Source organism: Rhamphochromis sp. 'chilingali' (assembly GCF_963969265.1).
Source record: "Rhamphochromis sp. 'chilingali' genome assembly, chromosome: 1".
NCBI lineage: Eukaryota > Metazoa > Chordata > Actinopteri > Cichliformes > Cichlidae > Rhamphochromis > Rhamphochromis sp. 'chilingali'.
Genome location: NC_137929.1, coordinates 19,047,701 through 19,063,390, shown reverse-complemented (window position 1 = coordinate 19,063,390; position 15,690 = coordinate 19,047,701). Strand labels below are relative to the sequence as shown.

General features: G+C 40.1%; 1 protein-coding gene across 5 annotated transcripts in view; it reads right to left on the bottom strand.

Annotated features, from left to right (window-relative positions):
• afap1 (actin filament associated protein 1) overlaps nucleotides 1–15,690 on the bottom strand; it is a 91,839-nt gene that overhangs the window by 32,630 nt on the left and 43,519 nt on the right. For all 5 annotated transcript variants that reach the window (XM_080882028.1, XM_080882027.1, XM_080882029.1 and 2 more), the window contains exons 2-3: nucleotides 6,854–6,982; nucleotides 5,920–6,002 (exon numbers count right to left, since the gene is read on the bottom strand). In XM_080882028.1, the coding sequence (XP_080738154.1) occupies nucleotides 5,920–6,002; nucleotides 6,854–6,982 (212 nt within the window). The remainder of the gene's footprint in view (nucleotides 1–5,919; nucleotides 6,003–6,853; nucleotides 6,983–15,690) is intronic.

Below are 15,690 nucleotides of genomic sequence, written 5' to 3'. Positions count from 1 at the left end.
AGTGTCCCCTAGAGGGTCTTGGACCCCCCTATTGATTCTCTACCTACCCACGCTCTTAGAACTGAAGAAGCTTCTCGGAAGAGAGGTGAAACGTCTTCAAGGAAACTTAAAGAAGTCCAGATGCTCCTTGGACTCTGAGGACCTGGATGACTGAGAACCTTCACAGACATACAGCAATACACAATGTTTTATAAGTGAGTAAAAAACACTCAGAGAAGATGGTGGTTTAAAAAACAAAGATTCCTCACAACTTCCAGTAATACATAACCATACAGAATACTGTATGGTTATAGTACTAGCTACATTTGTGCTGAGATGAATATCCATCTTTAAAAAAGACCTGGGAGGGAGGGATGTCTGAATCAAAATGAGAAGAGGAGAAAATGAATTCCAAATGAATTCTAGACATACGGATCTACGGATGATGCAGCCCTGTTACCGTGTATAGCACGTCGACCACGTGAGCACACTTCTGTGACGTGAATGCTTGAAGCACGGAAGAACGGGATGCTCGGCGTGAGTTTCTCATGCATGATACAACTAACTTTAGTGTGCATTACATGGGTAACTAATGGTGTGCGGGAGGGTCTGTGTCAGGGGAAAAGCAAGGGAAGAGAGGAGAAAGGGAGAGGTGGCACTGTTCTCCAACATCAACACAGATGGAAATCATTTGTGTTTCAACTAGCAGGAGGACTGGTTCACATTCTGCTCGAACAGTGCAGCCCTTAGGATACAGCCGAGGAAACGAATCCTGACTTGAAGGTGACTGCAGCAAACATTAGAACTCAAAAAAATCAACAAAAATTCCTAACACTTGAGGTTGCAGTCTAAGAATTTTCTTCTTCTCTCTGGTTTACAGTATTTGTTTTGTGGTGTGGGGATCTTAGACACAAACCTTTACCTTGGGCTTGCGGGACATTTAAGAGCAGCTTTAACTGTTTTTTGTAACATAAATGTCGAATGAACTGTCAAAGCAACTGGGGAAATTGTTTTGGACCCAAAAAAGTTCTTCACCGCTGTGTGCTCGAAATGTTGGTAAAAGTAGTTGTGAGTAGTAAAACAAAAAAAGCTTGAGACCAAAGTTAAAATTCAGATTCATCAAAACTGAATGTTTGTTCCATTGCTATTAAAATTAAAAGAAAAAACACAAATCAATGGTGCACTGCCACAACAGATGACTTTAAATATCTCACCTCCTTTTTTCATCACGTGACAACACGAAGCATGAACAATGCAGAAACATTTTAGGCAGATGTTTACTATTTTTCATGTTGGGTGGAGCTCCATTCTCCATCTGGAAGTCCATTTGTTTTCTTTAAAGGAGTTTAATGGAAACACGCACAATTTACATTTTATTTTCCAGTATTCTTCTTTAAACTGCTCAAATTTTGGATGAAAACCATTCATGTGGCTGAAGCGGCAAGCTTTTTGATGACAGCAATGTACTTCATGCCAAAGATAAAAGAGAAATATTAATGTAACATAAATCCTGAATATGAAAAGTGACAGGATGACAAGAAGAGGACTTCAGTGGGATTTCGTCATACTTATTAGTCATTATGATCCAATCAGAGCCAGACCTTGTTTTTACTGTTTCTGTGCATTTACGTGTGGCATGTAGCACATTGTAAAATGGTGCTGTGATCCTCTTCCATGGAGGAACGTAGAGATTTATAAGGTGAGTGTTGTGGAAAGGATCAATCTGACATAAAAGGGTTCAGCTGCTCTGTCAGCAAACCCACTACTTGTACGGATTAAAGGCTTGGCATAATTTCTAACTTTCTATAAATTGCTTCGTTGTTTTGTCTGTCTTTGATTAGCAGGCATCACCAACATGTCCAGTGTACACAGATAAATATATTTAAGGTGACAAAATATTGTGCTGTTGCATCAAACAATTATTGAACTTTAGTTATATTTATACTGAGAAAAAACATGATCAGTAGTGTTATTGTTCTGTAGGTTTACAGATATTCTAGTTTCTGGGTTATCTGGCACTCAACTCTCGGAAATGAAGTTATTCCAGATGACAGCCTATTCCATCATCTCAGACTTGTAACCCTATCACACTGTCACGAATCAGTGCTGTTAACATTGTGGTTTTGGAGTTTTGGTGAAAAACTTTAAAGTGGACACTACCCCCTTTTTGTTGTGCTTTTATATAAATATATAAAGACCAACTTTATATGCATATACAATTAGGGAAAGACAATATAGTGGCTCAAAGTAGACCAGTTTCAGCTTGATAAACTAAAACAGGATCCAGTGGAAGTCTGTTTGGTTAGTGGATATCCTGCTGTGTGTGTGTGTGTGTGTGTGTGTGTGTGTGTGTGTGTGTGTGTGTGTGTGTGTGTGTGTGTGTGTGTAAGAGTCAATCACAAGTTTGCCCTTGGGAAAGAATTGGAGTAGTTTACACACATCATGTCTTTGTTTCTTTGTTTTCCTCTGCTCATGCAAAGGCTAACGGGTGTCACACATGTGACTGTCATGCTCTGCTAAGAGCTACACTGTGTTAACATGCCCCACTAAGTTTGTAAAAACACTAAGAATGTCTTTTCAAGATCGTATATACTCTTGAACAAAGGCCTTAAGATGTGAAAAAAAAATGCCACAAACACCTGGAAATAAAATTATTTTAACAAGCGAATAAGTTCTGAAATGGACTAAATGTGATGACACACTCCAGAACAATTCAGCAGTAAATAAACTTATCGTGGAAGTCTGTGCAAAGCCATTTGTCTTCTTTTGCACTTCATATACTAGCAGAATATTCTGGAAGAGTCTTCAATCTGCATATTGTTTGGGTTTGAGTAATAAATTCCAATACCACTGTCCTCTGATTAAGTATTGTACATCAAGTGAGCTACTCTAAACTAAGTATTCCTTATGTAACTGTTAGTAATCAAAATGTGGAAGCTAAGGACTGATTCAGCTTCTAAAGGCACAGGCTCTTTGTGTACGTGAGTGTCGGTTTGGCTTTGAGGCTCGACGGGTCACAAAGTGACTGTCTTCCTTGTCTATTATTTCACCAGATTGCTCTAGTCCATGTTCCACTTCTTCACCAAGACCAACTAAAGACTGATGCCGTATAACACAAATAACTGCAACTTCTCATGACTAACAAGGTTGTTTTTGATCAACATGAAATCTTTGTTTCTTTAACTCTCTACCCTGTTTACTCTTTTCTTTCTAGCCGCCTCCTCTCTCTTTTCCTCTTAACCATTTGTCCGTTGTTTCATTTGCAGGCGGTGGAAATTTTGCAAGAAATGAAGAGTGGAGAAAGGGAGCACAACACTTTTTTCCTCAGTCTGGACAGCTTCTCCAGAGGTCAGTGTGGAAATGTGATAGATGGTAATTTCAGAGCAGAGACGGCAACAGGGAGACAGAGAGCTGGCACAAAATAAAAGACAGTAGCTGGGTTTCCATCCAAGTATATTTATGAGAATTATACTTTACTGCTGCGACTCTGCAAACCCTGCACATATATTACTCAGAGAGGTTTTGTTCTAATGTGAATGGCTCTATTTAACCACTTAATATATTTTAGCTGCTTTCTTTTCTGCTGATGAAAATCCCTGCTGTTGAATGTTTGTCACAGCTTATGCTGTCGTTAGTATTATGATTACTTTGTACACATATAAAGCCAGTGTCCAGAGCATGATATTGTTGGATAAAGTGTATAAAGTATGGTTGGATGATTTTGGACGAATATATCAACTAAGAGAGATTTATTCATCTATTTATCTGCCCATGAGTAAGTTTGCTAATAATGCTGGTTGAGGCTAAGAGAAGGAGTCAACTGAAGAAATAATAGCACTGTTTAACGGCATCCTCTTCCAGTTGCAAGCAAATGCACCCTCCTGAGAGTGCGCCCAAACGTGGCGATTTATTCACTCAAACTCATAACGGAAAGAAAGGCAGTAGTCTATGTTCAGAAAAAAACATAAACATTTTATTTAAATTAAAACAACACACAATGGTGGGGAGGGAAACAAGGAGAAGCTGGCGTCTTTTCTCCGCTATAACCGTGTTTACAGGCTGTTCCAGTGTTTATCCGTCTCACACGCTCGACCAAACAACAAATACAAAATTCAACAAAAAGTAAGTTAAAAATCAAAATGCTCAACCCAGTCCTGAGTGGGTCTCCTTCAGCCAGTGATGAAGACCTGCTAAAAACTTCACTCTTTCCATAAAAGACAGAAAGAGTTGTGTAATTGTGTGCCTATGTGCTTTGTTTAAATAAAGGTACGGTAAGCACCGAACAGGCCCGAGAGTCTGGGGTGTCGTGCAAGGCTCTGCTATGTATTTTCTTATGTTACTGGTTCTGATTGGGGCAGCAGAGAAGAGAGACAACAAGCAGAGACACAGAAACATCAGAAACTCCTCCTCCTCACTCGCCTAGTTTTCTGGGAAACCCTCGGCTGTGATTTCCAGACACACACTGGGGTCACCAGAGGAGGCTGAGGCTGACGACTGGTTCTAATTACAAACTGCACTGTAAGGCCTTGTGCCTTGGAATGTGTGCGTGTCCTGCGTGTGTGTGTGAGTAAGATGTAGAACAAGGTGTTGTGGCTTATTGCTATGAAATAAAGGCTTTGCAAGCCATCACAGCCACCTGCTTTTTATCACAGGCATCTGTTCCCACAATAATGGCAGACACACACTGTTATTCTTCACACTGGGTCTTTTTACATGCACATCTCACTTTCACAATAATGACACACACATCACTGTTTTAACAGAGATGTTACGGTCCTCATTGACTGTCATGGCGATGTGAGGCGCAGTACGAGAGAGGAAAACATACTGAAGCCATGACAGGCCTTCCAACTGCTTTACAAGTGACTGTAAAACACATCTCATATGGTTTCTATGTCCTGCTGCATTGGTAGCGCTGGCATTTGCGTGATTAACACCATTCAGGTGCAGGGTGTCACAAAAACTTGTGCACAGAACTTCAGTGTATTGCTAACAAGTTCACCATCTGATAATAATGAAGGTAAGGGTCAGCGTTATTGGTCATTTCTCTGCAGTTTCTACTAGCACCAGTTGTGTGTTACTGGTAATCAGTCCTGCATGAATGTTAAATATTCCTGTAGTGTTAACATGATGAAGTTATTTCTGTTACATAACACAGTTGTTACTATCAGAAGTTTGCCTTCTTCACAACAAAACCCAAAAATATCCAAAGGGGATTTGAAATTGGACCTAAATTCAATGAAATGCTGTAAATGAATGCAAACTGGGAGGTAATGTTCAGCTTTGAACAGATGATGTGACAAAATTAGCTAGTTTGGGGAAAGTAGTGCAACTGCAAATAGCAGCACTATAAAGTAAAGCCTCTAACACTGACCTAACATTAAGAATAGTGCATTGTTTTATAGACAGTTGTCAAATCATTTTATATTCGATATTTATTGGCTATGTTTTATTTATAAGGCCTAATGTATTATTTAAAATAGTAATTTCTAGTTTCGTCCTGGATGTCAATATTGTCGCTTTTAATTTAACGCTGGGATCAAATTGGGTCGTATACAGAAACGTTAGGAAGAAAATGAGCTGTCTTTCCTTTATTTATCACTTACTTATGCCACATAAATTACATGTGACTTGCACTTCATTGCTCAAAATGTAGTTACTCAGCAGTGTCCTGAAAATAAAGTATTCTTTTGTCCTTCACCATTGATTTGCTTGGTTTTGCATTAAAGCAGCTGGGCTGAGAGGATGACCCATAGCAGCGGAAGCAGAATGACGCAGGGCTATCTGGTATTTGTAGAAACAACTCTCTTTAGTCAGACAACCAGAACGCATACTGGAACTCGGTATAACTCTTACTGTGAGCACTGCTTGCAATAAGTTCCAGCATGGCCAAATTACAGAGAACTAAAATTAATAAATCTAAATAAACTTCAGTCTTACCATCCAGGGGTGAGGGATCTCTGGAAGTGGCATCTGAGGTGGAGCAGGCAGTCCGCTGTGTATCTCTGACTTGAATGAAGGCTCTAGAAGAAATCAAGTGGCTATTATGAATATAAACAAGAAGATGCTTTACAGTGCCACTAGTGTCAAATCTAAGTAGTGACAAAAAATAAAATGTCGTAATTTCCCTTCTTAAAATTATAGAACCAAATAGACTGTGCTTCTGTGTTTCTCTGATTTTAATGCGCTTCACTTCTGCTCCTCATTACAAGGTCCCTTTGTGGATATTTTTAATGTTAAAATGCAAAATCTCCAATAAATATTTCTACACGTGACATTTTGTTGTTGATAGAAAACTGAAACGTCATTATGAATTTGTGTGAATAATCTCATGTTTTGAGGCTTCCAGTATAGCACTAAAACAATCTTCGCGTTTAAGGATGCAAACAAGAAACAAAAATACAATAAAATTTCTGTGTATATCTTCTTTTCATGTTCGATTCATCCAGATTTTAATATAAACATGTTTTTGCATTTGAATTTTATTTCAATAATGGCAGCCACACACATCTTAAAGAAAAAAGTCTGTGTTAAAGAAAAGCTCAGAAAACATCAAACTGATGAAATTAACTCTTTTAATCTGTCATAAACAACTTTTGGCTATATTAGCTTACAAGTAAAGGGTTTTATAAGTAAATGTATACCAATATAACTCTATGATGACAGCAACCAAACAATTCAATCCCACACTGACCTAGGACCAGCTTATTGTGGTCTACATTCTTTGTGTATGTACCAGACTGCTCATGGAACTCCTGCAGTCAGCCATAGTAAGGTCAGGTGTTGTATCTAATATCTGACCACCTAATGGACTTACTCCAGCTCTGAGTCCCTTAAAGTGTTTCAGAAGGTGCAGTATAAGTTTAATCCTCACCTTTGTCGGACAGTACTCTGTGCAGAATATTGGAGAGGTGTATCTTCTTCTCTCGGACCCCAGCACTCAGATATTCTCTGTCCAGCAGGTCCAGAAACAGACGAAGCTCACACACCAGCTCCTCCATTGCTGGAGAACAAATACACAAATATCAAAGAGTCAGGTTATGGAACTCTAGTCTAATTGGAATGAGACCTACGCTACTTTATCTTTGTGTGATCGCACCAATACTGAAAACAACTAATTTGTGGAACGTTACTCTTACAGCTTGCTTTTCTGTTTTTCACTGTCTGCAATTAAGAGCTGGGTGAGAAATCAAAGACTAGTTAGTTGTTTACCTTTGTTTAACTGAGCAGATGTACACCATCAGCCAACAGAAACACTAATGCACTGTGTTTGCAGATGAAGAGCAGTATAGACTATATCACTACAACACCGCACAACTGTACCATAGTTTTCATTCACGAGTCATATTTGGTAAGCGTTTACCCAAAATGATGATGACATTCTAATGCTTACATTGTAAGAGATTATTATTTTCTTTGAACTATTTTGACCTGTGGATTAATACCAATTTAATACTGTATTGAGTGAAACAGAGTGTTTCAGAATGTGAAAAGTAAGTGCTGGGCTTCCCAAACAACCTTTTGGTGGCACACAAACAGGCCCCAGCATTAGCTGCTCATTAATCAGTCCCAATGTAGCGCATGTTTCAGTTAAAACACACTGACAAGTATTTTTTGGCCCTGTGCAACAAACCAACATTAAACAGATACTGGAAAAGCACAAAATACTGTTATGTAACATAAGTGGGCAGCCAGGTGGCCCTGTGGAAAACAGAATTTTCAAGTAAATCAATCACAAGCGCTGACAGTCCTTCAAGTGCACAGAGCCAGCAAGCTGATAGGTGCTGGGCAGGGACAGATCTGGCAATGTACCTGATGGAATTATAGCCGCAGGTGAAAAATACACCAGCAGCTTCCCACACAGAGCAAAACAAAAGCAGGGAAACCGAATACAGAACATAGCTCGCAGATAGGTATGGGAGCAAGGTATCAGTGAGTCTATCTCCACACACTTGATCTGAGAGCATTTGATTGGGCTCAGAAGCGTGACTCTGAGATGCCACGCTTTGCACAGACACTCAGATAAGAAGCACTGTCTCAAGATGAGGGTCCCAGCTCAGTGAAGCTTTTTGTTAACACCTGATTGTATCAAAAGGCACTGCATCATCCTGGACAGCAGCTGCAGACTGAAAATGTTAAGTGGAGTTAATGAGGACTTTCTGTGGTTACTGCCCTTTGTGACAACGTCGAGTCACTGAATGTCCGAGCGTGATTCAGAAACAATCTGAGAGCAGCTGCTGAGCAGACTAACCTGGCAAATTTACTGGATCTGACTTTTTGTGCATCTACAAACTAGTTTGTTTTTGTTTTTTTAGGTTTTAAACTCTCCCCGTCAGAGAATAGATTACTGTTTTTGTTTTCTGGGGCTGCAGAAGGAAATTTCTTAGTGAGATCTTAGGCTACGTCCACGTGTGGACGAAAGGTGCAAACGCATAGAAAAATCTGCGTTTTCAAAAATACCCGGGCACGTGTGGACGTAGCCTTAGTGACGACACTGAACCTGACTTTAATCCACTTCTCCAGGCCCAAAACGAGAAAAGAGGCACGAGGAACTGAAGATGAAGTAATTAAACTACAAGCCAAACAACTGTGTATGAATTTAAAAGTCTGGAATTTTCAAAAACATTCACATTTTGTTCAAAACTATTCAAAACTAAATGACCAATAACGCTGACCCTTACCTTCATTTGATTATAGTGACTTTGAAAAGTTAAACTTGTGTTACATGACACACAAAAAAATGTACACTAATCTTTATGGGAGACATTAGCATCAAACATACAGACAGGACTTGCTTCCAAGCAAGCTGTGATATGTTTGTGTTTCCATATAATCACATGAAATCAGCTTAACCGATATCTGAGCAACAGGCACAGGAGATAAGCTGGCCTAATGGCTAACCCATGTGCCAAATGTCACAGCAGTTTAGCATGTCACATGCCATTAAGACTATTTCAGGCTATTTTATAACAGACATAAGTCATGAAGTAGCAGACCTCATATATCTCATTCAAAACAGGTCTTTTTTTTAATAACTTTTTATTTATTAATTTACAGTACGAGAATACAAAACTTTAGGTCAGCATGGAAGACATACACAGTCTCAACATTAGTATCTACTTACATCATGGTAATATTTAATTGTTCAGTACAAAGGGAGTACACAATCCATTTTTCCCAGAGCTGCTTGAATTTCTCAAGCTCAAGTCTAAGGACAAAGGTAAGTCTTTCCATTCCAAAAATTTCTTCCACTATCCCATGCCACTGGGCCCGAGTTGGAGGGTCTATTCAAAACAGGTCTGAATACCACATGTAATCACAATTCCCACAAGCATTTAACTAAACAAAAACAGATGATGGTGCAGGTAGCTGGCAAAAAGCATTAATGCTCTTCATATTAATATCTCAGCGTTATGACAATAAAATCAATAGATGTTTGTATCCAGTGCAGCCACGGTTCATCTTTATTGCTGCTTGACCGTTAGAGAGCAGCTCTGACACTGAATACACAGACACTTTCCCACATTCCTCACATAATCTGATTATACTACAGGAGAGTCCGGTGAGGAAAAGGGGGCTGGAGTGAAAGATAAACAGAAAAAGTGAGGGTGATGGGGAGACTAACATGGAGTAACATGTTTCCTCCGTTTGTGCATGTAATACCACTAAAACTGCAATTAACGATGACAATAACAACAGAAAATATTTAACTCCTGAGCCACCAATGGAAAAACATATTTCAATGCAGTTTTATTTATATATCACCAAATCACAATCTCAAAGCCTCAAGTCACTTTCCATTGTAAGGTAAAGACCCTATGATAATACAGAGAAAACCCAACAATCAACCCCAAATATCTGTAAGTCGGAGTGCTTTAAATCCTTTTACAGCAGAAAGATTACTTGCACTTCACCTACACTATCACTCTGTACTTGCAGATAAACAAGTAGTAACATCCCTCACTGCGAAGGTACACGCTCCCTGGATCACTTTCAGCACTACCTGATTTTGTACTAAACTCTGAACAGCCAAGCAGCTATTTACTGCTCCATTTACTGCTTCGTAGAGCTTTGTGCAACGTGTGCAATACTTTACCTCCACAGGGGTGGCCAAAAAACACAACCTGTGCGCATGTGTGCCATTAACAACCGAAAGTGAGCTCCCCAGTTCACCAAAGATGGCAGAGAACATGAAGAGGTGGAGGCAAGGACCACCCTCAAAGAAGGCCTAAGGGCACGCAGGAAAATAAAATAATAAAAAAAAAAAAAAACATGTTGTGCAAACAAACTGCCCACGTCCTTTCTTCCCCATCTCACCCTGTTCATTCAGCCTCATTTTTCCATTTCCATAATGCCCTTCATTGTACTCAACATAAAAGGCAGTGCATGTGTTTGTGTCATGTATTCTAGCTTTTTGATTCTAATGCCATAAATATTTTAGTCAGTTTTCTGATATCTGCATACATTAATCATATGTACCCCAAACCACATCTGCTGTGTTAGCATTCGGTCTGCATGACAAAAAATACGTGCTCTTTCCAAAACATCAATCCCTACACACACACACACACACACACACACACACACACACACACACACACACACACACACACACACACACACTAAAAACACCTAGACAACTCACAGGGATGTTTTCACTGCCAGGTATTCAGATCAAAGGGGATTTTCCTAAGTGAGGACTGTGTTTGAACGAGACAACGGGGTCACGTTTGGATTTCATGTAAAACTTGAGAGCCTGCGGCTTTGTTATTGTGCAAAAATGCTTAGCAAGGTTAGAGGGAGGAGGGCTTTCTGCCCTCTTCCTGGAATACAGCTGTTATGATTGACGGAACACTGACAGTTGCTATCCCGCACCACATATTCCAGGGGTCTGTTTCTTGTTACCAGCAGCGCCTTTAACACTTCGAAGACGTGTTTAGTTTGATTATCTGACAGGACTTCAGGTCAGGATTTGCCTCAACATACACACACTGCTGAAATGCAATGCAACTATTAGAACTGGAATTATTCCAGTTTGGATTTGGGAAACAGACACTATCTCTACTTTTAAGATTAGGTTTAAAACTTTCCTTTTTGCTATAGTTAGGGCTGGATCAGGTGACCCTTAATCCTCCCTTAGTAATGCTGCAATAGGCCTAGGCTGCTGGGGGATTCACATGATGCATTGAGTATTCCTTCTTCAGTCAATTTACGTCACTCACTATGTGTTAATAGACCTCTCTGCACTGAATCATATTTGTTATTAATCTCTGGCTGTCTTCCACAGCATGTCTTTTATCCTGTTTTCTTTCTCTCACCCCAACCGGTCGCAGCAGATGGCCCCGCCCCTTCCTAAAGCCTGGTTCTGCCGGACGGCACTTCCTGTTAAAAGGGCGTTTTTCCTTCCCACTGTCGCCAAAGTGCTTGCTCATAGAGGTCATATGATTGTTGGGTTTTTCTCTGTATGTATTATTGTAGGGTCGACCTTACAATGTAAAATGCCTTGAGGTGACTGTTGTTGTGATTTGGCGCTGTATAAATAAAACTGAATTGAACTGAATTGTTTTTTTTCCTTTAAGAAAATGGTCCAAGTCACTCTAATACCAAACCATTGTCATAATCATAAAGCCATGCCACTTTTGTAAATCAACATGGGCTCAGTTTACTTGGATAAATGGGCCATACAAACTTGGTAAAGGTCTTTAAGTCTTGGATGGGAGTATAAATGCACTGTGCCAAAAGTGAACAAGGAGTAGGGTTTATATTTCTAACAAAAAACCATAAAATGCTTTGAATGGCAAAACAATACAAAATATACCAAGAACATAGAAAATGATGATTCTAATTAGCTTTACTTGTAATAAAAGCAATAATGTCAGGAACAAACACATACATTGATTTCTAGTATATTTCCTTTGTTTGTTCTTCAAACTTCAAGGCTTGACGCAATAATGTTTTCAGACTATTTTTTCATGGACCTGACAGTTCAGATTCTTATCCAAAGTTGAATCAGCTGAATATGTTGTCTGCCATACCAGGTCAGCTCAACCAGAACTGCTATTTTGTGGCACGTAACAGATTTTAAAGGAGTCCTTGTGCACCTAAAAGATGCATGAGAAGCCAGAGACTTACAGTTCCAAACACCCACTTTCTGCGGTTTTGGGAAGCTTAACTGCACTGTGGGTTCAGTGTTACAGTAAGAAGGTGGTTATTGTTAATTGAGGTTGGTTTTATGGTCTGGCATCGTCATGGTTACTGCTTCCAACATGCCACCAAAACACAGGGTGATGCTGGAAGGTATTTATTTGTCACATGATTACATAAAAACCATCACACAGACAAGCTGAAAAATTCTTAATACTTTGGGGGGAAAAGGAAGAGTATCATCTGCCTTTCCACTCTGATAACTCCTTCGTAACTCCAACTTGTAAAGGTAACTGCTTACCATCTGAATTTTCACTGCCCTTCTCAGCTTCACTTTATAATTTATCAGATAAAAATAACTCTTAAATGTCCTCCGCTACATACAGATATTTTAGTCCTATACTGGTAGCCTTGTGTACTGTTTTTTTCCCTTCCCACTGCTGGTGGAAAGCTGTGAAAGTTGTGTGCTATTACCAGTCATAAATGTTTCATAAAGACTTTTAAAGCCTCAACTTGGATGAGCACCAGGCGAGAGGGAGAGTTCTGAACAGATCAGAGGATGGGTGATGCTGCATTAACTTATGATGAAAGACAAGCTGCCTTGCTCCCGCCCCATTTCTCAGGTCTGTAATTATGAGGTTTGTGTGTTTTCTGTCTTCCATCAGGCATGCCAAGCAAACATCACAGAGGGGGGCTGATTGCTATCGAACTGTACAGGTGGTTTACTGTAGAAGCAGATGTTTCCCAGACCGCAAACACACATCTGCAAAACCCTGATGTGAAAAGGAGAAAAAAAAAGAAAAGAAAGGTGATGGGATAGGGAAGTGCTGATGGAGGTGTAGAGAAGATAAGAGAGGTGGAAATATGGTGGGAGAAGTCCCAAAGCAAGCTCTAAAACCAAACAATATTTGGGGATAGTAATGATGCGCCCTTTGGTATGTCTTTTAAAAAGATAATTAGAGGGAGCTCAGCTAAAAACCATTGGACAAAAAGAAAGATGGGGTGAAGGGTTGTGGAGGGGGAGACACTCCTGCTTGTAGTTTTGATCTTCTGGTGGGAATGGAGGACATGAGGTTTTCTTGATTGGACTGGGAATTGTAGCTGCATGGGTGTGAGAAATGAGTGTCACATTATACATGGTTTTTGACTGGTGAGGATATAGAGGCTGTAGGTCTACTAAGCATCATCATTTGTTTCATCCACAAAATGGCTCAATTCAGATATAGGTAGTGGACTGGAGTTTTCACAGGCACACGTCTCTGATTTACTATCTGAGAACTCATGAACATTCAACACAAAGTAATTTCACAGGAAAATTCCGATTTTCCACAGGTTGTGATAGCTCAGGAAGCAGCACATGTCATCTAATAAATGAATTCAATTCAATTCAATTTTATTTATATAGCGCCAAATCACAACAACAGTCGCCTCAAAGTGCTTTATATTGCAAGGTAGACCCTGCAATAATACATACAGAGAAAACCCCAAAAATCATATGACCACCTATGAGCAAGCACTTTGGCGACAGTGGGAAGGAAAAACTCCCTTTTACCAGGAAGAACCCTACGGCAGAACCAGGCTTTAGGGAGGGGCGGGGCCATCTTGTGTGAATGAGGCAAGTTTTATAAATTACCCAAATAGACTAGCAAAAAGCAATATACTGTAACAAGCAGTCTGTTTGCCATGCACCATACATTTTGTTATTAGCACCAGGTTGGTCACAGCAAGTTGAAAAACCGATCCCACTGAGTCTCAAACTGTAGTACACACCTTCTACATTTGGTAAAGAGAAATCTAGAAGATTGGAGGTCCTAGAATATGGACTTTATAGCTGCATTTGGGCATCCCTGGTATTAATTTTCCACAATGCTGCCTATTTCATCCCAGGACACCTTGGATGAGATCTTTTATTTAACTCAAAAACTTCCATTTAATAGTTAAACACAGTCGTTGTGTCTGAAGTTTTCCTTGTGTATGGTATATGAATTCACCTTAACTTCACTTTCATGGGCTAAAGTTGGCAGCTGTGTTCCTTGTTCTGCTCTGTAGCCTTGGTGAGCTCGGAGTAACATCACATAAACCATTTCTCTACTTCCTACAGGTTCTGGTCAGGTTCTCACAGGTCAGCGAGCCAGGCAATAGATAAAACTGGCATTTGGTTAGAAGCGGCTGAACACTGTGATCAGCTATTTGTCTGATCACAAACAGCGTTGTTCTGTCAGACATAAAATACTAACCTCAGTCTCCAAATAAAGTCTATGTGTGGAAAACACTGAAAATACAAAATTCATCATGCATGATTGCCCCTTTTTTCAATCTGAAATAGCTAAAGCCTGTCTAACTTTGATTTAAATCAAATTAGATTCCTGTAGGTGTACCCATTGTCCTGACTGTGATAGAAGCCTTTGGTCTTTTCATCAGTTACTTATTAAACACCACCTACAGAAACAGGACACAGAGGCACTCTTATCTGTGCGAGTGTAAACAGCAGCTACACAGTCACAACCAAACGCTCAAACTGACAAAATTACAGCTCCCTGTACCCTTATCCTCCTATTAGGACACCCCACCAAGGCAGCTTTAGTCTTGTACTGTAATCCTAAAAGCTTTGTTAAAGGCAGACAGGCTAACAAGTGAATGCACTCATCCTATTACAATAAGCTTGTTGAAGGCTAGTGAGACTCATGAGAAGTGATTTCCTCCTAATGCATCCAAATTTTCAAGGCGACCATATATGCTTGCAATAAGCAGAACTATTTTAACTTCTTTAAAGTACGAGTCCAAAGGCAAATGCTTGTTTGATGATGTTAAATCAGTAGGCTACCAACAGGCTGCCAGCTGGATGTATGCCATATCATTCTGTGCTATTTGGCATACACTGGGGTCCTTTGAATTGTGCTTGAGTTTGGCACTCGCTCCCCATTCTTTTTCCCTGTGTTTTTCCAGATGCATATTGACACAGGGGTAAGGCTGGGAGGGCTATGATTAGTCGGCCCAAAATTAAAGTCTCTCTTCCCACATGCCAGCTTACTGACAGGCCAACTCTGCAGGGAAGGATGGAGAAATGGCAAAGTCATTTCTCCTCATCTCTCCTCTCCACTGCTGGGATCCATCACCAAAAAAAGGAAGGGGCTCACGCGTCTGACAGATGAAAGCTTTTAAACTTCAATCACTATTGGGGTGAATGAGGCAGGGAAGGAGAACCAAATGAGCGAGGCAGGCCAGTACGGTGACACCATGCACCCACCGTTCCCACATCACACACACTCCAATTAATTGCTTGTCGACTCAGAGTTTCTGTGAGGAAAGCTGCAATAATAAGTGGCAATAAACACTTTAACACTTGTATTTGCCCCCAAAGCACAGCACCCCATAAATGGGAGAGCTATTGAGCATGGACTTGCTAAAAGAGACAGTTGACGTTGACTTTGGTTTTCTATTATTGCCTCAAATCCACCACCAGCTCAAAACAACATAGAAAGGAAAGCAAGCCAGGTCCCTTAGATCAGAGATGTTTTAGAAGCAAGCAGTTGCTCAAATTTGACTGCTAACCCAAGTAACATTTGG